The 25,687-nt window shown below is 38.5% G+C and overlaps 1 protein-coding gene across 7 annotated transcripts in view; it reads left to right on the top strand.

The window, feature by feature from the left end:
* The first annotated feature begins 569 nt into the window (after nt 1–569).
* The window catches only part of fsd (fates-shifted), a 48,682-nt gene continuing 23,564 nt past the window's right edge, over nt 570–25,687 (top strand). For 2 of the 7 annotated variants that reach the window (XM_067109929.1, XM_067109928.1), the window contains exons 1-6: nt 806–1,062; nt 9,801–9,884; nt 12,825–12,932; nt 13,866–13,950; nt 16,163–16,264; nt 19,081–19,279. In XM_067109929.1, the coding sequence (XP_066966030.1) occupies nt 945–1,062; nt 9,801–9,884; nt 12,825–12,932; nt 13,866–13,950; nt 16,163–16,264; nt 19,081–19,279 (696 nt within the window). In that variant the 5' untranslated portion in view covers nt 806–944. Of the gene's footprint in view, nt 1,063–9,800; nt 9,885–12,824; nt 12,933–13,865; nt 13,951–16,162; nt 16,265–19,080; nt 19,280–25,687 lie in introns of all 7 variants that reach the window. The other 5 variants (XM_067109931.1, XM_067109932.1, XM_067109930.1 and 2 more) reach the window with 5 other exon arrangements.

Here is a 25,687-nt window from a genome sequence, read left to right as displayed (position 1 = left end):
GCGGTGCGGTAGACCGTAGCCTTGATCGGCTGCCCTGCCTAACATCGCTTGGACCCCGGTAACGAATGTGTACATATAAACTAAAACAGACCTCAAGTTGTGTTCCCTTTTAAAGTTTTTTATGAACGTTTCTATACAGGAAAGCCAATGACTTTCGAAGGACGCAAGATCCAGCAAGGATTTAATTAAATCCTTCAAGAACTCGAACGGCAGAGCATACTATTCACTGCAACCTCTGCAAATGGCCCTCATTAGCAAAACCATCTTTTTTTTTCTTGAATTTATACAGGACCTCTTATTTACTTTACGGAGGTATTGCGGACGTTTCCAGTAGGTTTTGGTATGCTAACTTTTGAATGCTAGGCTAGGAAAAGTATAAGGATGGAAAATCAGTTAAGAATAAAACTTGTTTGCCATGTATTCTAGAAATAGTTATATACGATTATCTGTCTATCAAGCTTTCGAGACTATGGTTTTCACTGGTTGTCTTCCGTCAAGATTTTTTTAATGCGCTCATTTTTGCTAATATTAAAAAATGCATCTTTCCAAGTCGCGGGGCAAGATAAAACATTCGTGAAATGTAAAGTGGAAGAAAATAGATTTTTTTGTTATTGTCTTTATCTGTGAGCATTTACCATCTCGTATTAACACAGATATAATGATGGTCACGGGCACATTTACGAGCAAGAGCCCCTGCTATCATCATAAGACCACGTATATCCGTAATATGGTTCAATATCTATGGTGTCTCGTATTTAGTTCCGACTCGTGAAACTTCTAAGTTCGAACCACACCATATTGATGTTTCGGAACAGTTATCGAGTCTTTTGGGCAATGTTTACCAACCTGATGTAATACGAACTGTGAAAAAAAATAGACACCTGCAACAGGGTAACCTCCTAGCCTACGGTAGGCTACCTGAAGGTGGGATGACTTCGTGAGGGATGCCCAGGCGGAAGCATAAAAAGGAGCCCAGGCCTAGGGAAAAGGGGGGAAATGGTCACGTCCAACAGATACCAGCAGGTAGGCCCAGCCCGTGGATCTGTCGTAAGTTTTGTTGGGGTACGTCCCGCTTTATTGTACATATATCCTAGAACTGTCAAAGTATAATTATGTGGTTAATCCGATGTCCAAGCCTATTTTAATAGCCTGGGATGGATTTTTAGTAATTTCATTGACGTTGCCTATAACCTAATTTTAGGGTAGCTTGGGTGTTGGCTGACAGAAATGTTTGCCCGTAGTGACAGCTGATGTGAACGCTGTCTTATTTTTCTTATACAGTATACATTATATTCAACGAGCTACCATAAATGATACTAATGTAAGCTAGACTAGGCCCTCCCCCACAGATTTTTAAGGTGTGTAACAACCTAGGATAGGTTAGATTAGGTTAACTTGGCTCGTATGTTCTTTTTCACTGATGTAATTGTTAACATGCTATGCAAATTAGCCTAACACTATCAAGATGTGTGCTTATTCTGTTTTACACATTTTTGACTCCTATTGTTGACACAAACTACTTGGATTTGTGTTTTCCTCTCCTCCCTCCCTATCCAGCAATTCTTGGGAACCCCAGTGGGAAGTCAGATTTTTTGGGTGAAGGAAAACCAAAGTAGAACTGCACCTGTCAGAAAGGTAGGAATTGCATAAATCACAGCATATTCAGTAACATTCATATCCGCATATTTCAACAGTAATGGTCATCCAATAATTTATTAAGGGGAAAAATGTAGGAAGGACAGTTATGGAGATGCATCCTAAGCTAACTTTCCCAACATAACCTTACCCTCCCCAGGAGCCACTGGGCACAGTTAACCTAACTAAGAGTACAATAAGATTTGTGGAATAAAATACAGGAACGCATCATAACCTAATCTTGGTGCCTGGCCCTTACTTAATGGTGGGGCCATTGGAACCCCCCCTCCCCCAACTAACCTAACCTAGAGTGCAATAAAAGTCATACTGTAAAATACAGGGATACTTCCTAACCTAACCAAGGGTGCTAGGTCCTACTGAGTTTGTAGGGTTGGATTTGTTAAATCTCCCATTATGAGACTTCCCACCCAGCACAAACTTGAAAATGACTCAGATCATACTTCTGTCAGTAAATACTCACCCTCATAATCACTTACCCCCTGTATTCCTCAGGCAGCATCTGCCAAAATAACCTTCATTTGCCAATTTTTTTTTATGTTAAATTTGGTGTTGGGCAAAAATTAAAGTCTAACAATATTACCCCATAGAGTTGCATAACCAGATTCTCAAAGGGCTTGCATGAGGTATTCAAATTGTGGTGATCAAATAAGCTAGTGTCAAGGGTCAAATGGTTGATTTATAACCTAAATATTTTCTTGTTAGCTGACTAAGTGAATTTTGTAAAGGTAATACTAGGCCCTTTAGTGTCATTGGATGAATGATGATGGGTTTCATTTTGTTATCCTTAAATAGTGACAAGGGCATCTTGATAACAACTTACATGTTAACTAGGCTTTAAACTTATGAAACTTTTTACCTCTTCCATGCCAAATTCTGACATTACAAAGTCTTGGGGTCATACATCATACGGGACACAGAATATTGCTTATGTGATCTTTTCTTTTTCTTCTAACATTATAGCTATCTAATGTTTTTGGCAATTATAACTTATACAGTAATTCTCACAGTTAAGTTTTATAGTGTTTTTACAACTCTCAGTTTTCATCAGCCAGTATTCAGTTCCACAATGATTCCTAGAAATGGAGGAGGTAAAATGTAGTGAATGTGATTTTTCTGTGATCATGATGTCAACTTTTTTCTAAAAAGTCACAAGTGCTATGAACAGCTGCATTACTCTTTGGGGGGGAATATGCTGAACTCCACCCATGCCCAAATAGCATATTGGAAGGCTAGTAGACCCTTGTACTTATGGTAAGCAATGTGGCAACTTATGTAATGCCAACAAGATAGGATGCGGTATCTTAGGTTCAGTAAGGTTAGAATGGAGCCCTGACACTTCTTTCATCTAAGGTTGCAGAGGTCCAAAGGAAGCAAAGCACTTCCCATGACAGGTAAGACCTAGCATCCCAGGTTAAAGTGACATTGTAATTGTGTGAATGACCCACCCTCACAACTTGAATAGTTAGAGGTGTCCAGGAGGAGCAACTCTCATTCTTCTGATAATGAAGAAACTGGTGTCCAAGGTTAAATTAGGTTTGGATGCAATCCTATAAATATCATTATTATTTATTAAAACACATGGACCTTATATAGTACAAGTACCAATACTTTTGTAATGATTTTGTATTTATTTTATTATAAATTTTACCATTCCAGTGAGTGCAAATAACATTTTTTCCCCCAACTCAAAAATCCCAGTGCAATCATCTCCTAATTGGGACTTGACCCTGGTGCTTAGCAGTCTAACTCGTGCTCCATATGAACTCATACGGGATTCAGTGGACAGAAATTTAACCCTCAAAATGATTTTCTTACTGGCCTTAGCTTCATCAAAGAGAGTTGGTGCACTTCAGCAGACACTTGTTTAATATTAGACATACAAGGGTTGGGAAGGAGCTGATGCTAGACAATAGCCATGAGAGCATGGATTCGGGAACCAGTCATCATTGACATCACTAGCGATGATGAGGATGGGAATGATGACCTCTTCCTTGAGAGTGGCGATGAAGACATTTTGTAAATAAATTATGTATAGTGTTAGACGTTTTATTTGTATATCTAAAACATATTTATGAAAACACATTGATTCAAACTGACTTCAATATATTTTCCTTTCCATGCATATCAATATAAATCGTGTTACATTTGACTGATATTAAGTAGGTAAATAATAGCTTGCCCTCAAAATCTTGACTTACCATTACCGTTTATTTGCAGCAAGTAGACTATATGAGTGCTGTTTAGGGTATATAAATAAAAAAAAAAAGAAAAATAGCAATGGGTTACATTAACTGAAATAAAACAATGGCGTTGACCTTTACACCTCTAACAATTGAGGGAAATGAGGTATCATTGCTTTTCATTTGAATTCTACTTGTAGTAACCGCTCCTGACTTGCTGCAAATAGAAGGCTATAGTGTCGAAACCTGAGGTAAAAGAAAACGGAATGTCTTTTTGTATTCCCGCCCTGAACAGATGTAGAACTAACAAATGTGCTATAAACTGTTTCATTATGTGGATGAATTATTTGTAGAGCAGAAACAATACGAATATCAAGAAAATGGAAGAATTCCAAGCTAACAACTTAGTCCCAACAACTGCTGTGGAAGTTGCGATGAAACCTCAAATAATAATAATAATAATAAAATTATTGAGAATGCTTGCCATCATTGATATCACTGAAGCCTAGGATAGGTACTAATATTAATTAGTGAATATGTCATTGGCTAGTAGGCAGAGCCACAGTGAAGAGACGTTTTCCGATTATGTAAACTTCTCTTCACTGTGGTTGGAGCCTCATGACGTCATAGGTTAACGTCATTATTGTGTTCAAAACCCTTACCTGCGATTTTGATGGCTCTGGCATAGGAAACACACTTTTACTCTGATAAGTACCAGAAGTATTGAACTTAGGTACTAAATAATACTTGTAAAAATTAGGTAGGGGTATAAAATATAATTTTGCCAACTTTCACCTTTATCCAATGCTCTGATAAATAGGTATTGCCAAAAAACACATTTGCCAACTTTCACCTTTATCCAATGCTCTGATAAATAGGTATTGCTGAAAAACCATGTTTCATCAGCTCTGAATCCCTTAGGTAAGCTAAAGAAATTGAACAGCCACAGTGAAGAGACGTTTTCCGATTATGTAAACTTCTCTTCACTGTGGATGGAGCCTCATGACGTCATAGGTTAACGTCATTATTGTGTTCAAAACCCTTACCTGCGATTTTGATGGCTCTGGCATAGGAAACACACTTTTACTCTGATAAGTACCAGAAGTATTGAACTTAGGTACTAAACAATACTTGTAAAAATTAGGTAGGGGTATAAAATATAAATTTGCCAACTTTCACCTTTATCCAATGCTCTGATAAATAGGTATTGCCAAAAAACACATTTGCCAACTTTCACCTTTATCCAATGCTCTGATAAATAGGTATTGCCAAAAAACCATGTTTCATCAGCTCTGAATCCCTTAGTAGGTAAGCTAAAGAAATTGAACAGCTTGGTGGAAAGAGAACTGAGCAAATTGATGAATAGTAAAGGCAGGAACTGGGTGTACTGTACATACAATGGAAATACCTAGCAGTACTGCAACTGGTGGAGAGGTTCCGCATCTGTGTTTTTAGGTCTGTCAATGAAAGTGCCTCCCCATTTATGGAGAGTCACTTGTTAGGTTACACTAGGTTATTTTGATAGGTAATGCTAATATTCATTGATTCTCCATTGGTCACTTATCTCAGAAGCAGAAAGTAATTCAACTGGGGATACACTGCAAACAGTACCCTATATGGGGTTATTTTTACTAATCTGCATCATAGGACTAATTAGCAGGTTATAATAAGTGGCAAATGTATGACAAAAATTTCTTTTTAAGAGCATGAAACTTATATTATTCTAACTATCTATGCTATGACAATCTTATGACTTAATTTTCCTGCCGATACCATCTCTGATTATGTTGAGAAAACCACAAAGAAAACAGGTTCTGGGTGAGAAAAACATAGGTGATAGATTGCTTACCCAACAGTGATAGAAAAACAGGCTAGGTTCAGAAGTCAGAAGAACTAATTAGAGAAATGAGGAATGTGTTGTCTGATTTCTGTCTTCATGAGATGAAAAAGTTCATCTTAACAGAAATAAAATGACAAATCTATAGGATAGGCTACTTACTAGCTGTAGCAGGGTACCTGACTGGGACTTCGACTTCCTTCTCAGACTGAAAATTTTGAAGGGTATCTTGGGGAATGAACTAAAGTTTTGCCTTAACATTCTGTGAAGTTAACTTGAGCATGAAAGATGCAAAACTGTTTAAATGGGATCATCCTTCTAGTATAACAAAGAAGATAGACATTTATTCTAGTCTCACACTGAACTCATGGTTATCATCTTTGTGAATGGAAACTTCATGGATATGCAAAAATGTCAAAAAGGTCACAGAATTTTTGAATGGCACCTGCACAACCATTACTTTACTTGTGAATGTTCTGTTCAGCAGTTAATTGACAAGACTTGATTTGTCTACATCTTCAGTCTCTCCAGTGGAGGCTGAAAGAGTTTTGGTCCCCTGCAAGGGCTCTTCCTCATTTTCTAGTTCAGCTGTCACAGGAAATAAGAGGACCTGTCGTGGTGGTCAGATGACAGAAACTTGGCTGTAGGGGTTCCTCTTCATTCTCCTCCTCCAGAGCTCCTCCTGTTCTCAGACACCTCATGCGAGGGTTGGGGAGCACATTTGGAAGGTCTTAAAACATCTGGAGTGTGGACTCCACAAGAGAGGCAGCTTCACATCAATGTTCTGGAGCTCAAGGCTGCCTTCCTAGCTCTTCAGCAATGTCAGGAGAGGGTGTTGGGGCACTCCATGGTGCTAGTGTCAGACAGCACCACGGTGGTGGACTATGTAAACAAGCAGGAGGGGCTGGTGTCACGCCAACTACACTCCCTGAAGGTGCTTCTTCATTAATGGGCGATAGATTATTCAATGGATCTTTCTGCCGGGTATATCCCGGGCAGGAGGAACATAGTGGCGGACAATCTGAGTCGTCGGAGTCAGGTCATAGGGACAGAGTGGTCTCTGCACCAGGACATTGCAAACAGGCTCTTTCATCTGTGGGAAAGACCCTCAATAGTCTTGTTCGCACGAAGTTCAACAGAAAACTAGAGGTCTTCTGTTACATGGTTCCAGATACATTTGCAGTGGCGGAGGATGCCCTGCAACACTCTTGGGACAATCTGGAGGTCTATGCCTTCCCTCCATTTTGCCTAAGCTGTTAAGTTCTGAACAGGGTAATGACTTCTCAGAACCTCAGTATGACCCTTGTTGCTCCCATGTGGCCCCACGCGTAATGGTTCCCCAATCCCCTAACCCTGCTGTCAGAAGCTCTGAGAGAGATTCCTCCGTGGCACAACCTTCTGTGCCAACCTGATTCCATAGATTCCACCACTCAGTAGATTGCCTATCTTCACAGCTGGAGACTATCCAGTATCTCCTTCGAGCGAGAGGCTTTTCTCGCAAAGCAGTGTCAGAGATGTCTGGCTATCTCAGAAGATCTTCCTCAGCTGTGTACCAAGGTAAGTGGGCCATTTACTGTGGTTGGTGTCGTCAACGGTGTTTCTCTCCAATTGGACCTTCTGTTCAGCAGGTAGCAGACTTCCTCGTTTTTCTCCACAGAGAGAAACAACTTTCCATGTCTTCCATCAAGGCTACAGAGCTGCCTTGAGTGCAGTTTTACGAGTGAAGGATGTTGATCTTTCTTCTTCTTGGGAGAACTCAATGCTTCTCAAGAGCTTTCAGCAGTCTTGTCTTCCAAAAGAGCTTAGACCACCCAGTTGGGACATGACTTTGGTACTGGGCAGCCTCACCTGTGCCCTGTTTGAGCCTGTGTGTCGTGCGTCAGATAGGAACCTGACTCTCAAGATAGTTTTCCTGCTGGCTCTGGCCTTCTCAAAGCGAGTTGGTGAACTCCATGGCCCATCTTATGATGTCAAGCATACGAGGGTTTGGACATTTATAGCCTTCGAATTTATCCCAGAATTCGTGGTAAGACCCAAAACCCCTCGTCATGATGACAGATTTGGTTCCTTCTCAATTTCGTCTCTTAATGACTTTGTTGATAACGGTCCGGACGAATTACTCCTTTGCCCTGTCCGAGCACTATGCTGCTACCTGAAAGGGGCTTGCCATCTCCGACTGGGGTGCTGATGACTTTTCCTTAGCACTAGCCAGAACAAGAAAGAAGTGCCCAAGAATACGATCTCCTTTTGGCTGTGTGAGACTATAAGACAAGCCTATGGTTCGACTTAATGCTCCAATCCTAGCACAGTGCATGCAAGGGCACATGATGTTAGGGGGCTAGGCTCTTCTTTGGCATTTAGAAAGAACATGTCTGTTCAAAGGATTTTGAAGGCTGTATATGGCTTCGTCAGACCACCTTCACTTCTATCTGCGGGACGTTGCCCACAGGTCCTGGACACTTTATAACTCATCCAGTGCCCCTAGCGGGACAGTTTGTATCTTGCCTAAGATGATGGTATGAAAGTGAGAATGAATGGGATGGCTGGTCTCTTTCAGTTTCCTTTTCTTCTCTACCCAGTGGGCAAAGAAATTATTCCATCATTTGCTGGATCGGGTCTGATACAGGTGAGACTGCAGCCTTTTTGTTTAAGTTTTGCTTATTCCTACACGAATATAAAACTTTGCCAAAAGCAAGTCCCTCCTCTGTCTAGCAAGGTGAGAGAGGATTGATGACAAACTATTGGTGGCTACAAAGGTTTATCTGCAGATATAGTTCTTTAACTTCCTCCTATGTTGTCTCATTACATTGTGCAAAATTCCATAAGTTTGACTGTTAAATAATCACTTACTTATTATGTCAGAGGCTTTGGTTCCCTTCCATAGGCTTCTATAAGCCAGGAAGAGTTACCAGGTGTGCTGAACCTCCAGTCTGTTCAAGACTTTCTTTCCTCCCTCCAAAAGTGAGTCTTTCCATAAGTTAAGACCCAGGCTTGTTCTGCATATGAACAAATGATAGATTTATTAATCAATTTGTATTTTTCATAGCTAACAAACCTGCGGTCTTACCTTATATGGCCCACCTCTAGCCACCCCTCATTCAAGTTTCCTGAGATGGAAGAAACTGAGGCGTCATTCCTTCGATACGTGCGTAAAGGAACTTGAAGGTTGCCACCTAGGCCTATCGGCCTACCTCGTTGCCACCAGTTCCTTGTTTGTTACTTTTACCGGTTTCCAGCTGGCACTAGAAGAATTATCGATAAGTTAAGACCACAGGTTTTTTAGTTATGAAAAATACAAATTCATTAATAAATTTGTCATACTGCAAATTGCTGGCATTGTTCTATGATGAGAGGTTATCAAGATAGTTCAGTGTACCCCCTAGATCTATTGGTAAAAAGCAAAGTGTATTTTCAGGGCTTTGCATTGACATGAAAAATGTCTTAGCCTTACAGCCTTACTCCCTCTAATACTGTATTACTACATACTTCTTATGCAAGTGTTTTGTTAACACATATAAGCATATTGACATAAATGTTTGTAGCTCCATCCTGTACTGCTTGCTTCAGGTTGTCTTTAATTGCATTTTTGTAAATAGGTGGAATGTTATCATGGTGATTTACTGCAATAGCTATTGTTTCATTAAATTTATTCAGAACTAGTGGTAGCTCCATTGTTAATCTGCATCTGGAACTGGCAACTATATTGTTTATTTCTTGTTGTTTAACTAAACAAATCAAACACTTTATATTGTGTTAGATTTTCATTGAAATTTTATGCTTTGTTAGTTCAGAGTACTGGTGCAGTACTGTATATTTTTTGTTTGTGGCATTTTTATTATTTTAGTTCCCTATTTTTTTTCATATTTTATAATAATATGTTGAAAAATCCTATAAACCGGTGTATTGCAGCTGCTATGACCTATGCATATAGTGCAAAACTCATTGAATTGCGTGCTTCATCTTTTAGACTACCCGGAATGCAGTACAGTGTACTGTATTTAAGGAAAACTGCTGCCCCCACATAAGTACAGCAAAAAGTGCATTACCAGCTTTATAACAGTGAAGTCTTGCTTAGAACTAACATAGCCAAGTAATGCATTATCTCTACTCCTTTTTGCATGTTCCAGAAATAACTGTCAATGATTATGCCAACAGTCAGAAGCCAAAGATGGGACTTTCGAAGAGAACAAACATACGAACATTTGTAAAAGGTTTGTTGATGTGCCATTTTGATATTAAATTAATATGTAGTCTTGTGTATGTGCAGTAATATACTGTATTTGGTAGCTAATTTACGCAATTATAAGTAAGAAAATAAAAATTTTTCCAATATATAGTGTACTATTTTTTTTTTTAGATTTTCTGGTACTGTAGATCTTGTATTATGATCAAATAACCCTACTAGGTAATGAGTATTCACAAATATGTGGTGTAATATGTTTGCAGGACACTTTTACCTTAGTTACCTCATTATAAAGACATTTCCAGTATTTTAGATGTCCAAGTAATCTTATTCCTCTATAACTTCCACATTGTGGTATATCATTTTCTGTAAGGCTCTTTCTACATTCCTGTGGTCCTACTTCCTTTGCCAGGAATTTGTATGCTATATTTTGGGAAGCTCTGCAGTGATCTACTCTTTTGCTGCTTTCATTGAATTTCTTGTTATTCTGGATTGCCATATACTGTAGTTTGTTCTGTTTTTCATCTTCCAGTGGGTTCTTATAACCTCTATAAATTTTATATTCTTTATGGGTCCCTTTATCATACCAACATCCTCCAGTTCATGTATATTTTCTTCATTTAGACAATTTGAGTGCTGTATCTCTTCATTTTCAATATTCTTTTTCAGTTTTCATCTTTAGATACTTTTCCCCTTTCAAATTTTCTCCATCATTCTTCATCTTGCTTTAAATTTTTGCCGATTGACATTGAGATAAGTTCTAGTGCACCTGGAACAGGTGTAGTTTAGTGCTTGTTTTTTTACTGTGGTGTGAACACTGCTCAGAATTTTCTCAAATCAGAATGGGTGGATTAATTCTTGATGGAACAAATTTATGCAAAGATTAAGATCAAAGAAGTACAGGAAAGCATAAGCCTGCTATTTGCATCTCACTTTGATTGGTTTTGAGACTGTATAAGAATTGGGTGAATGTCAAGAAACTAGGAAATAATGCCCTTCAGAAATTACCCACAGATTTGCCTTTTCATAATATTCTGGTACAGCTTAAGATAATTAGGTAATTTCTTTCTTGAAGCAGCATCTCTTACATCACCATAAATCTCTTTGAATCCTGAGCAACTGCTGTAAAGATTTCCAGGGCTAGAGAATACATAGAGAATCTCGGCATATTGCACCTCCTATTAGTGGATATTACTGTATTACGTAATGGAGGCTTAGGTTTTGTATATTTCTGAATTATTGGGATGTTATGTGTCCTTGCTGATAAGTCTTTGTTGTGATCAGTCTGTGATTACTTATCATGTTCAACCATTGATTTTGTGCTGACAGTCAGTAGACTTGCCTTGTTTGTACAGTATAGCTTACTGTCAACCCACAGTATTTGCAGGGGATGCGTACCACACCCCCCCCCCCTCGAATAGCTTAAATCCGCAAATACTTGACACCCCTCTAAAAATGCCTATAACTGCATACTGTATTTTGATAGTTCAAAATACCAAAAAACCCTCTAAAAACTGCTTATACCTGAATATTTTAATAGTTTTATCACAAAAAGTGCATTTAGTCAGAAAAATGATATGGAAATACAGTAATTTGTGAATATTTCTCTATGAAAAATACTGCGAATAGGCGAATTTTCCATGAATAACATGTATACAGGCAGTCCCCGGTTTACAATGGGTCCGGCTTACGACGTTCCGAGGTTAAGACGCTTTTCAAATATATTCATCAAAAATTATTTCCCGGTTTATGACGCATGTTCCAGGGTTACGACACGTTGTACGCCGATCTGACGGAGGAAATATGGCTCCAAAACGGCAGAATAATCAAAATTTGGAGTTTTTTTTTATGAAAAACTCAATAAAAATGCAGTTTACATCGTTTTCAATACACCCAAAGCATTAAAAGTAAGGTTTTCTTAGGATTTTTGACAATTTTTGATGATTTTTTGGTTTACGCCGATTTTCGGTTTACGACACGGCGTAAAAACAAAACCCCGTCGTAAACCGGGTACTGCCTGTATATGTGCCACAGAGAAATCTGTGAACAGGTGAAGCTGGGAATCGAGAACCGCGAATAGGCATGGGTCCACTCTAAACAGTACAGAACCGCTTGATTTTATTCATTCTGATTGACTTCTTTGTATGCAGGCTTTTCTCTGATTGAGATTGTGCTTTGTTAGGTAGCTTGCACTAGGTTTCTTATAATCCTTTTGACTTTGCCATGTGTAATTCATGGGTTTTTCCACAAATGTATACAGTACTATCTTGGTATTTCCTGCTTCTATTTTTGAAACTGCATACCCAGACCTTTTGAAAATTTACTTGTGAAAACTGGTCCCAGCAAAATCCTATCCTGAAGCGGATCTAAAAACGCTTTCTGTAATTAACATTTTCTAGTAATGGACACCCTAAACCCCCAAAAGAATCTGATATTGACATATTCTTGCTTGTATCCTTGCAACTAACCATTTTATTGTAACCACTAACTTGGATGAAAAACATCTTTGTGAACATAACATTCAGTTGGCAAAATATCTGAGGAAGTTAGGGCCCTTGGTAACCAAGGATTGATGGTGTCCCTGTGTAAATAGCCTATACTTGTAGTGCCTGTTACTTAAATTTTTAAAAGCCTTGGATCAACCAAAATAAAGGAACTTGTAATTGAAGTGCTGGAATGTACATTCCATAATTTGGGTGAATAATGTAATAATAATGTCGTTTTTATTTTCAGTTTTTCATGTAACTGCTTTACAGGCAGTCCCCGGTTAATGGCGGGCTCGGTTAACGGCGATTGGTTAGCGCCAAAAATCGCTGAAAAAGCTCCGATAATCGCCGATTTTCAGTTAGCGGCGATTTTCGGTTATCATCACTCCCTCAGAAACGGAACCCCACCAATAACTGGGGACTGCCTGTACTGTAGTTTACTGAGGATGAGGCAAATATAAATGTTTTCCTGTTATTTTCAGAACATGCAGAAACATTAAAAGAGGATACCAGAGCCTGGGATGAAATAGATGATGACAGTGATGAAGAAAATTTTGTAATTTCTTATTCAGATGGAGTCAGTGCAAAAGGTAAGCATTGCAGGTAAATTAAGGTCTTTGTTATGGAATAAAAGATGGTAAGAAAAGGCTGCGATTATGAAGATTAATAAATGATAAGGGGAAATAATAGAGATGAGGATTGTATATTTAAGCTTCAGTGTAAGTTTAGGGAATCTGAATCAGTAAGTGAAATATGTCGTTAAGTTTGTTATGAAGCAACAAAATACAGTACGTACTACATATCAGTTTTCTGGAACTGTAGTTTGAGGCATTCTAAGTTTATTGTGAAATAATGGAAAAACCCAATATTCACATGGAAGTATTTAAATTTGTACTTTTAAAGGTGGAAATTATGTGTTGGTATTGCAAAGATGTAACTGGATATTAAATATGAAATTTTAAAATGATTATGAATACCTAAGATTGAATGTCATAACATGGAAAGTGACAATGAATAGTAGTCACTATTTTTATATAAGTTATTATTATCATTAATATAATTACTGAATGGTTTAACCAGAGCACAGGGTTAACATACTCAACTTTCATAGGGCTAACATGTAAGAAAATTTCATTAGTACCCATAGTATGGGAAGGACCCCACCACTGAAGGCAGTTTATTTTAGAATCTCAGTGTAGAGAAGATTAAGTGATAAACATTATTGTTCTCTGTATATTAGATGGTTAAGGGGTTCTTTTGGCAGGATTTTAGTGCTTTGTTAGTGCCCTCTGTCATGGTATACATATTTTGTATTCTGAAAATTCTTTTTATGTACAAAATGTGACGTACTCTTCTAAAATAATTTATAGTGTATAGAATTTTAAGTAACTAAATGAAATTAGTGAAGCATTAAAGAATACTACAGGTATATTATTCAAGTGGTGGTTAATTCATAATTCATTTATCAGTGCTGTGTGCTGTGTACAGTGATTGAAGTTAACTACCGTTTACTTTTTATTTAGTACAAAAGGAGAAGAAAGAGCAAAAGGACGAAGTGGACATCCCCCAGTTTACTGAATACCCAATAGACTTCTGGTTTCTTATCAGGTAATGCAATTTGAAGTTAAGAATTTTAGAAAATACTGTTAAGTACTTTGTGACCATATAACAAACAAATACCTTCTTGGCTAATGCCTTAATGTACAGCTAGAAAACTGTTTTGATTTTGCATTGACTAACAGGCAAAGAAGTAATTATACTGGATTTGATATATCTCTGGGTGAATCTCCCTATTCTCACCTGCTGTACTTTCACATACTATTTGATTGGGACAAGAAAGTGCAGTGGTTATTCTTCAATCTTTCTTATTTCACCACTTATGATCGTAAGATTCTTAGGTAAGCTTATTAAGAATTTAAAACTTATCCTCAATCTAAGCATTTTTATCACTTTTGGTTGGTGTACAGTAGTTGCCAACAAAATGCATACACATAAAAAAAGGCAGGTAATAATTATGGCGTTGACACAAAAGCTGTCTTCCATCCTGGTACAGATCACTGTAAACTTGGTAATTGGAAAAATAATCAGGTTCAAAGTTGTTACCTTGTATTGACCATGTGAGACTATTGCAGTGAGAGGGAGACTATGGCTTAGTGTACCATATCCTGTGGTTATATTTAAAAGTTTTTCTGCAGGGCTTATTGCTGGCAAATCAAGATGGGTGAAGCACTCCTTTGAGAAGTTTTCTATTTTAAGGGACCAGCTAAGCTAGCATCAGTGCCCTTCTTGATTAATTAGATCATCAACTGTTCCTGCAATATTCATATAAAAAATAGTATGAGAGCTTCATTAGTAATTGTAGCTCATTCATACACTGGGATATAGGTAGAAACCCTTACAGACTTGTGGAAAACATCTAGTATTGATGCCAGTGAGGTAATGAGGTAGAAACCTCCTCTACTAATGCCTTCAGCATTTGGGACTGAGCGACAGGTAATGCGAATTATGTACAAGCACTTTACTGTGCCCTGGAAGCTGAAACTGGATTTGTCAGCTAAGCATGAAACTTACATGGCTGGGGTCCCCAGTGTAAGGAAAGTGATACACAGGACTCTAGGCTTTATATTCTAGGGACTTGACTCATTCTGATACAACATGAGGATGCAAACATAGTTGCTGGTGGTTAACTGGGCATGAACTGAGTGTTAGGTAAAAGAGACAACGTAAAGCAAGTGGCTATGAGGGCGCTGTGTGATTGGCTGCCAAACCTGGCAGCTTAACTGGGTTCGGCAGCAAGTTATCTGTGAAACGTCATCATACCCTTTGCTCCTTGCAGTGTTGGTCTATAATTCTGCGGAGTATACCTCTGTTTCCTCACAGTCTGCATTTCTTAGCTTCACATTACAACAAAGCATATTGTAACTGACTACTGTATATGTTAAAAAAAATGAACACACCAAGCATGGCCTTCAACTACAGTAGTCATATCTATTGATACTAAACTTAGATTTCATGATTTTTGTTGCAAGTTATAGGTTTTTTACAATATAACATAAGCCTACTTCTTGGAACCATCTAATTTATTTGCACCCTTAAATTTCTTATGCTTTCTCTGTATGAATCGATTCATTCACACAATAAATCCTAGAAATATTGCAGATCCAATCCTTATCTGTTGGCCTCAATATTTCTGTCACCTTTTAAAAACTAAGTTGTGCTTGTTTTCCTGTCTCCACTGAAGTCTCAGTTTTCTTCATCATAGCAAGAATGCAACAGAACAGGTTTTGGGATAAAAATTTATGTGAAAGAATAATAAGAGTGATAAATAAAGGCTAATTGCAAATGAGAATATGGGAAGAGGCTTCACCAGCAGAGAGCATCACTGCTCTTGTGTCAACTCCTCCTTCATGCTTGTCAAGTATAAGACTGAGGCTCACTCGTGTATGCAGATATGTATGCAGTACCAACTAGTGGTTTTTCACTTAAGTTTTGAGCCTTTTAAAATGTATTTAGCCTGTGCAATCTTGGAACTGCATGAAATGAACATCATCATCATCAAAATATCTGTATGAGATGAGCAGTTTAGTTGAATATGCTGTTATTTAGTGTAAAAAGATGTAATAATTTTATATGGCAAATATTCTGCAAATTGTATTTTAACTGTCTGATGTATATCTTCCCATGGTTTTTAATACTGTATTATACAATGTGAAATACCTGTTTTGTCATAAAAATAAAGGCCTGAATCTTTTACGTACAAGACCTTTTATGACTGCACATGAACATAATTCTTACAGATCCTTTTTTTTTTTTTACTCAGTGAGAAAATACAGCCTGAAGATGTGGGAAGATTTGCTCTAATATGCCATGCTACATACTATGTTGTCTCAACTGCTCGATTTTGGTTTTCTTTATACCGAAGGTAAAGTATAGTCATCATTTGTCCACTTACTTGGCTCATTATTTGTGAATGTAAATTTTATGGCAACCTACTACATTTTTACTTGCTGAATTAAAGAGGTGGGAGATTTCTTGAATAGTGCATTGTAATTTCCTTGCATAGGAACTTTCAATGTTGGACGTTAAGAGAAAATTTTTGTACTCATTCCAATAATATGACTATTATTTTGGGTAGTGGTTAAGAGAAAATTTTTGTACTCATTCCAATAATTTTACTATTATTTTGGGTAGTGTTACGGATAGTTTTTATCATTAGTATATCAAAATGTTTTTCAGGAACTTCCTCCAAGAAATTTAATTGTTGGCTTTAGTTTTATCTCACTGGAATAAAGGAAATGGCACATTCATAGTTTATTGTATCATAATTTGATGTGGTTTGATTCATCCAGATGACTAATTCAGTATGTGTTGTTTCCATTTAAATTACAAATTTTCCTATATTTTTTGGCAGCTAAATTGCTGTAAGGGTGGATGAATCATGCTGAATAGCTGCTTGAATCAATAAAAGACATGATTAACATCGAGTGATATACCTACTTAGGTGGAATCCACTTGTGTCCCTTATGAAATTCCCTCATTCTTTAATATTGTTGTGTATGAACTGAACATATATATGATGTTTTCTTCTGTCCTTCCCTTCAAAGCCACTATTCCAGTCCTGTTGACTGTTTTGCATACCTGAGGGATATCAAGAATCACCCTCTTGGCTACCAAAGGTTAACATTCTGTCTTGTCTTCCATCTTGTTTCACTACACCTCTGACTTAAGAAAGGACAGGAGCATTTCTTACTTTTTCTGTTGCTTCAGTATATCATTTCCATGTGTTTTGGCAAAACCTTCAAGTTGGGACTGACTTGCTGCTATGCTGTCTAACTTGGGTTCCTCTTAAGTGTGTTGGCTGGTTTGTCATTCGCCCCATTCTAGAGCCACAACTTAGTCTTCTTCTAGCAAGGATGGTTCTCTTTTTTGGTCCATTTTCTATTCCCACCTTGCCTTCTTTTGCTCAAGATGACAATTTTCTATGTCCCGTGAGGGCTCTTGAGTATTTTCTCCAGCGTACAGTCATTTTATCCATCTCCTTCACACAAGTTGTCAGTCTTTCTTATTGGCTATGGCAAGTCATTTCTTATGCCTATTTTGCTGCATCCAAATAGGACCTTGCTACACTGGTTTATAGCTCATCAATTTTTGTTCCCTTTTGTTTTTTTTGGGGATTTAATTTCTGGCAGCTATGTCCTCCTTCCTAAATGGGGATTCAGATGGGTATCAAACTATGTTTTTTAAATGAAGCAAGTTTTTTATTCAGATGGAGATTGGCACAGAAGAATGAAAACTGACACTTCATGGACTGAGAGTTAACTGAGCATGAACACTGACATCTTTCCTTGAAATGCTTTGTGTTGTGCACCTGGATGCATTCCATACATTTAAAGGCTACTTTCTTTTTTTAACAGTGCTTAGCATAACTTCCTTTGAGAAATACTGTTATAGTTTTTAAATGCAGATCCTTCCTTGCATACAAGGGGACATGTTTTTGTATTTGCTATTTCAAAATAATACAGGCAGTCCCCAGTGTGTATGGTGGGGGTTCCGTTCCCGATGGGGCAATGTAACCTGGAAAACATTGTAAACTGCAACATCATAATACTAATGGGAATAAATGGGGCTTACGGCACTGTAAGCACAGTAAAACTAGGTTTCGGCGCCGTAAAACAACTCAAGCGCCATAAAGTTGGAATGCTGTAAACCCAGACCGCTGTAACTTGGGGACTGCCTGTAATGTGTTTTAGATCAACTCTTCTCTTTGTGGAGTTGGATTTGAAATGAGCTCTCCACTGTATTCTGTCTTAAGCATTTGTGGCTGGCCTGAATTCCCGTCTGGTGTTGGTCTTCATCTTTGCTCCAGTATCCACATACCTATTTTACTGACAATACAGTTTCCTTCTCCTTCATTTCAAGCACCCATAAGGTTTGATATTCAGTCCTCTCCTTTCTATTCTGCTCTTTGGTCTCTTAAACATTTCTGCAACTTTCCTCTAATACTGCTTTTAATACTAGGTCTTCTGCATATGGGGGTTCCCAATTATCCTTTTATGCATTCTTTCTTAGCTTCCTCCATTTTTATGATAAACATAGGGAAGACTTGAGAAAGGACAAAAGTGCATAATTTGTACTAAAGACAAGAAGGCCAAATGCTTTATGTATTGAAAGGAGAGCTATCCCCTTACCAAGGTCAGAGTCCAAGGGCTGAAGACATTATTATCCTTGTTCATGAGTTAGTTTTCCTTACAGTTAGATAAAACTTGTCATCCCTTGTGCCCCTCGTAGCTGAGTTATCGTTTAGTATATGTCGAAACATAAACACCGTAAATTAACGGGAGTTCCCTTCTAGCACAACTGATTAGTTTCTTGCAGGTGCAGCTGCTCAGTAAGGCAACAAATGTCAATTGTGACAGCTTGAGTAAGGAGCACCCTCTGGTGAGGGGGACTCATTTTAATAAGTAGAGTCATCATCTCTAGACGGTGTCTCTACTTATTAATTCATTTAAGGACTAAATTCTCAGCAAAGAATAACATAAGTCAAATAAGAGGGTTGCATTTCGGGAATATTAAACCTGTTTTGAATTGTGGGTTTTTTATTATAAAATAATTGACGTTGAAGTACTAATACTTTGAAAGTAATCTTAAAAAGATTGTATGTACATTTTTTTCCTTTCTTTCTGTAATATAAATCTCTTTATACCAGTATATTATGTCGTCCCCTTTTATCACTTTCAGAAATTACAAGTGGACTGCAAATCTCCCTGAATGTCTTACCTACCATAACATGGACAATGTAAGGGGCCTTAAACCTGCAGTCATTCGTTCATTATTCTACACATACTCTCCATTTTCCACACGTATAATAAAGGAGGAGCCACTTTCAGGGCATCCAGCAAAGCTAATTGGGGCTTTATGTGTATCACAGTGGTGTTCTGTAAGTGTGTTTCATATTTTGTATGTTACTGGAATATTGTATTGAACCAGGACTCGAAAGCTAGGAAAGTCATGCTATCTTGACCCTTATAAACCACCATATCCCATTGATTGAAAATTATGATTTTGTGCAGCATTATTAGGTTTTATCTTCCAATTTTGCTTCTTCAAATCATGATCATAGACCAGCAGGGACAGTTGGCTGTCTTGTTTCTTTACTTCAATGACTTTACTTATATTTCAAGGATTCAGACTTTCATGTCAGAATGGAGAAGTTTCAACATTATCTACAGTAATTCCTTAAGTTATGATGTAACCTACAGACCAGAACATTCTAATTTGAGAACTAAATTATTAGAACTCTGAAATAATTTTGGATAATGAATTATTTGAAAAAAAATGCAGCAATTTATCTGTCAAAATCATTTGCTGTGTAGTTTGGAAGAAAAGGAAACATACAGAATACTTGTCAAGTGCCAAACTATCCTTTAATGTTGAATCTATGTCTATTAACTGCAGTTTTGAGTTATTTTTAAATATGCAGAATATTATGACAAAAAATGTGTGTAGGGAATCTGTATTAATTTTGTTACTGAATACATGGAAGCCTATTCAGTGATTGTGGTAAACAATCACCAGTTTTTCATTGCAGTAACAGACTCATCTTTAGTGTAACTCCTTAGGTAATAGGCTGTGTCTGCCAGTGGCTGACAAATTTGGGTATGTAAAATACTTAAATGAAGAGATCTGAATTAGATAGCCAGGTGTGGTTTTTAGTGGTACATAGCCAAGTCAAACCAGGAAGCAATGCTGTTTAGTAGTGCATGAGATGAGTAGATAATTGGGTCTACTTAGTACTGTGTGTTTCTTTAGGTTCTTTGTGAAAGCTTTGTCTTAAGCATTCTTGTAGATCACTATTTACAGGCAGTTGCCGATTATCGGCGGGGTTCTGTTCCGACAGCATGACGATAACCAAAAATCGCCGCTAACCGAAAATCGGTGATAATAGCACTGATTCCTGGTTATTGGCGCCGATAACCGGTGATCAGCGCCGATAACCGGCGATCAGCGCCGATAACTGGCGATCAGCAATGATAACTGGGAATCGGTGTCGAAAATCCGGTTATCGTCATTGCTAGACAAGCGTCGTAAAACCGGATCGCTGATAACTGATGCTGCCGATAACCAGGGACTGCCTGTATCTTATGCATCTGTGGTGATTATGCTGTGTCAGTAAATCTGTTGTGTTTATTTTATACATTACTTTCCTTACAATCCCTGACAAGTTAGTTAGTTATATCCTTTTGCGGTTAATGTGTACACAATAATTTAGTAAATATATTGTGCATTCTTTGTTAAGACAGTTTTATTCTTTCTTATTTTTTATTACGTGACTTTTGTAACTGCTGTTTTATGACAAATCCATACCAGTAATTTCATTATTTACTTAATGTTTGAAAATTTATTGATGGAGTGTGTTGCCAGCAAATTATACCCCAGGGTAGACTAAGGAACATACTCAGTAACAAAGAAGTGTACGTAATAAGCTCGTCATTGTTTGCCTTGTGCCTCACTCCACATAAACCAGATAACTATATAAGACAGTAGATGGTCCTCTGCCTTAATCATGATGACTGCCTGGCATGAGGTTGGCTTAAGGTAACCATCAGGACATCTGGTCCAGGGGTCTTGAGCAGTTGTCACATTATCATGATCATAAGATATGGTTTTTTTGATGAGGGTTTCCTGATATTTGTGAGTAGAAGGAATGGGTCTGCCATAATGTAGAGGGAGGAATTGTTTTCACTTGGAATGCTTCTAGGATGCTGTCTAGTGTGCTGTTTTGCTGATGACTGTATTAGACATTAGGTCCTTATGGATCAGTCCATTATTATGTTCATCATGGTGCTGTCTGATGGCACCTTCTTGAACATGACATGAAATCCTCTTTGGGATATGCATCACAGTCATCCCATAGTCCGGGCATCCTTTAACATGGCACTGGTACTGGTAAACCATGTTTGTCTTCCTCAGGGGATCATGCATGAGTGTATCTGGGTTGTTTTTTATTAGGAGGCTAGACTCTATTAATGAAAATTATAAGATTTCTAGTTTTACTGCGGTTAGAGGGGTTGATATGTTTTTTGATAATTTCCCATTGGGCTTGTTCATCTTCCTGATAAGTACACCTCATATAGTATATGTTTTATTTTGGGTGAATCTTACCTACTGCTAAAGTTAGCTTATATCTCTGCGCCAATAGGCTAGTCAGCACTCAAACAACAGATCAAATGGCTACACAGATGACTGACTAGTTCACCTGTTCTCCATCAGGTGTGTTTCGAATGTTTTAGCTTTTGTCAGAATTCTCCTTTCCACCATTGTGTAAAGGGGCTTGTTGGTATTTTTCCATTGTGTAAAGGGGCTTATTGGTATTTTTCATGGCTGTTTGCTGCTATCACAATACTGTACATTTATTTTTCCTAGAATGCCTCCACTGGAATCAAGGTTAAGAACATTAGGTTCTGTAGGAATGATTACTGTGCCAGCAGGATGTTGATTAATTAGGAGATGAACACTGTACGCCTGCTACAATGGTTAAAGAGTGATCTTGAGAATAGATGCGAGGAAGTAGGGATTTTCGAAGGACTTTCTGCTCAAGTTCATTAGTATAGGAAGAGAAGGGAAGCAGATAGATTGCAAAAGCAATTAGTTAGGTCAGGTTATCAACTTGTTATTTCTCCCCCTTCTCCAGGTCCTTCATCTGTAGTTATTCATACTCAATGCTTTAGTTAGTACTGAGGCCTCCTCTTTAGCTCCACCTTCAGCTCCCCTTTCGGTTCAGGAAAAGCGTATTGAGAATTTAGAACAGGATGTAAACCTTATTTTGGTCAATACAAGGTTTGTCTGAATTGGTTAGAGAACCAGTCCAGGTCCCCCTATAGTGTGCAATCATTTTTGCGTTCCCTCATAAGAGGCAAGGTGTTAGTGCCCTCGCTTGTCCATAGCCCAAGCCTAGGACTGCCCTGTGACAGTTGGATTCTGAGGAAGAAGTCCGCTGCAGGGAACCGGGTCGGTTCTCAGGGCTATGTGGTTCTGTGCCCTTGGTCACTTGCCTCTCTGTTTTTCACGCTCATTGTCTTGTATAATGCCTTAGCTGAAAGATTGTTCGGTAAATATTAGTCTTCGCTAACTAGGCGACCTCTGCCGTCATTGGCACCTAGTATGAGGTGGTTAGCACCTATAGGACTAATCATATAGATATACAGTAGACAGTTTTATTAAAAATAATGTGTCTGTAGCGAGTTTTACTTAATTCTGATGTTATGTCGACTCGGTTGATTGTTTAACCAACCTCTCTATCTTTTGCTCATTCTAAATCCTTGTCTGCTAGCGTATTCCTCTTTCTCCATCGAAATACACTTGTTCATTCTCTGCATGCATTTCTTCGGCTATCAGCAAACTCTTGCTTCTGCCTTGATTAATGTTTCCCTTTCCAAATCTACCATGGTTACAGTATCTTCTGTTGTTTCCAAGCTAGATATTATTCTAGCTACATAGCTTTTAAAGGATGTGTCTTATGGGAATGCTCTCAAGCATGTTGACTCGCTTTCAGATGAGGCGGGAGAGTCGTTGTAACTCCTCTTCTCCCTGCCACCCAACATTTCCCATTTTCTTTTGTTGCCTCGTTTTCTTTCACTTAGCTGACTCATGAGGACTCAGCAAAGTTGCTTCAGACTGTCTCCCTTTCATCGAGTCATGGATGTGATGCAGTACTCAGCTGCTGTCGCTTCCTGTTGTCAGGTGTCACTTCTTGTCACCAGCTGTCTCCTCCTGTCGCCCTCTGGCAGAAGAAGAGTTTGAATTGGAGGATCTCCTTTGGTTTGATCGGTGTTTGCTGGAGTGTTGCACTTCGCTGTATTCTCATTTAGTTGAGGAAAGAGTCCACTTAGGGAATAGGTCTTGCTTGTCTTCGAGTATTTCGGTGCCCTTTAAGTATTTGGAGAAGAGAACCCAAGCTTTCTCCTTTAATTAGTGTGTGTTTCATAACTTTTCTCATACCAGGGTGCTCAAAGCTCCCTTTAGGTCTTCTGGTTTTTTATGTCTTCTGGTTTTTTATGAAGTCGCAGAGTCCTCCTCTTGGGATACAGCCGCTTAACCAGCGTTTAAACCATCTTCAGTAGAAGGCTCGGTTTCTTTTCTCTTTCCTGTAAAGAGACGAACTCAAGACTGACAAGTGCTTTGGACGTGCTGAACGGAGTCTCAGTGTAGATTGTTGAAGTTTCTGTTGTTTATTGAACTGTTGCTTAGTATATTGCCTCTTCTCTGTGTCAGCTTAGAGAGGTTGAGGCGCCAGCCTAGAGAGTTTGCATTTTTGGCTCCAGCCTAGGGCGTTTTTGGCGCCAGCGGGAGTTTAGCAAGGAAGAGTGTTAGTTTTTAACTTGTTTCTGATGCTGCAGGCTATTGTTCTCATGCTTATACTAACTCGGTTTGGAAGATGTGAGAACTACTAACTCGGTTTGGAAGATGTGAGAACACATGCTTGTATATGTTTACGCTGCACAGGTAAGGTGAAAAGGGAGGATATATTAGTACAAAGTCTTGTTTTTTATCTTTCAGGGATAAGTTCAGCCCTCAGGTTCTGGTAGATGGGCAGTTGCAAGCCTCCTGGTGCACTTGGAGACCTAGGAGCAGAACCTTACATGGTGGAGGCAGTGAAGGAGACCTATTATTCCTTTTTAGTTACCCTCCAGTGGTTTAATCTCCTATTGCTGTTCCTTTGTCTTCTCCAGCAGAAGTCTCATTCTTTAATAGGAGGTTGTAAAATAGAGAATGAAATGGACCAGGTGGTAATTCATGGGGGTTTTACCTCTGACTTTCCTAGCTCCATAAGCAACTGGAGATTGGCAGTCATTGTTGGACACACTGAGACTAAATAACTTGAAGTATTTATCCCCATACTTTCTGGTTTTTCCAGCATGGTTTTAATGATTTTCCAAAAGAACAATCAGATGTTTTGGTGGACGTGCAGAAGACAATTTTCTTATACTAGTACATCCTCAGTCACGCAAGTCTCTTCGAGGTGTATTTACGGAGGAGGTGTTGCTGTTCAAGGCGCTTCATTTGGGTTCATGTACAGCGCCTCTATAAGTATTCACAGGGAATTTGTTGCCCATAGGTAGACGATGTCAGTTTTTAGGAGCAAGGAGTCTTTTCTACTGAATCACTGGTTCAAGTTGGCCAACTCTGTTGACAGTTATTCCAAAGACCAAGGACCTGTTGCTTTGCCTGGCTCAGTCTCTGCACATTATGATTTTCAGTCGACTTCCCTAAATCCTCCTCATTCTTCTCTAGTGATGCTGGGATGATACTTGAAATTTGCAGGCTTGTCTGTCATATGACAAATAGGCACTTGTTTCTTGAAGAATTTTATCCCTGAAGGAAGCTTCCCAAGTGGTAAGGGCTTTCTTTGTTAGGAAACATGGCCTCAATGGGAATTTTATCAGAATAAACAGGCTCAATTACAGTACAGTTTCAGCATAAGAGATTATGACTTACAGCTAATGTTCATTAAATTTGTAAGTAATCAGGGGTCATCATTGTCACCAGGTTCTATAGGAAGGACTCTGTAACCAATAGCTGACCATTTTATTCTTAAACCTATGTCCAGGTTTTGTTTTTTCCCATTGTCTTGCAACATGAAACGAAGAATGTTAACTAGTGTCGTTACACTTTCTTACAACATAGAATGGTCAACACTACACCGGGTAAAATTTACTAGATGTCAGGGCAGTGGAAGTACCATCGAAGATGCCTAGCAGGTTTATCACTAGTCAGAAACAAAGCCATGGTGGAAAGTTTGCTTCTTTGAGTGAAGTGCACATGATATTGGTTTAATAATTCATTGAGGAAGGACAGTGTTTTTGGCGATTGGGGATTCAAAAAAGAAAAAGACTACTGTACCTACAGAGTGGCCATTACATACACAAGTTCAACAGTTGCTGTGGGATTAGAGGAGTGCTCAGTTGTAGACTTACTAGCATGCAGATGAACAGGAACAACCAGTCGATTACTAGTACTCCTTTGAGGGTCCTCAGGGTTGATCAGTGGAAGTGTTTCTTTTAGTTTGGCCTGATTCAGATGCATAGGCCTCCCCCTCTATCTATTCTAAGGAAGTATTAAGCAAATTTCAAGTTCAAGAATAGTTTTGTGACTCCTGTAAAGCCCTAGTAGCCTCAGAGCTACTAGCTCTCTCGGTATGTCTCTCTTATTCCTCCATTAAGGAGAAATGGACTCAAACTGCAGAATTCCATGCACTTCCACTAACTTCTGCATCTCACACTTAGCTGCTTGGAGATCATGGGATCTATCCATAATCAAGTGGAAAACAACTGTGGCCTTTTTGTCA

This window comes from Macrobrachium rosenbergii, chromosome 10, assembly GCF_040412425.1.
Source record: "Macrobrachium rosenbergii isolate ZJJX-2024 chromosome 10, ASM4041242v1, whole genome shotgun sequence".
In the NCBI taxonomy this organism is placed as follows: Eukaryota; Metazoa; Arthropoda; class Malacostraca; order Decapoda; family Palaemonidae; genus Macrobrachium; species Macrobrachium rosenbergii.
This window is presented reverse-complemented; position numbering and strand designations above follow the sequence as displayed.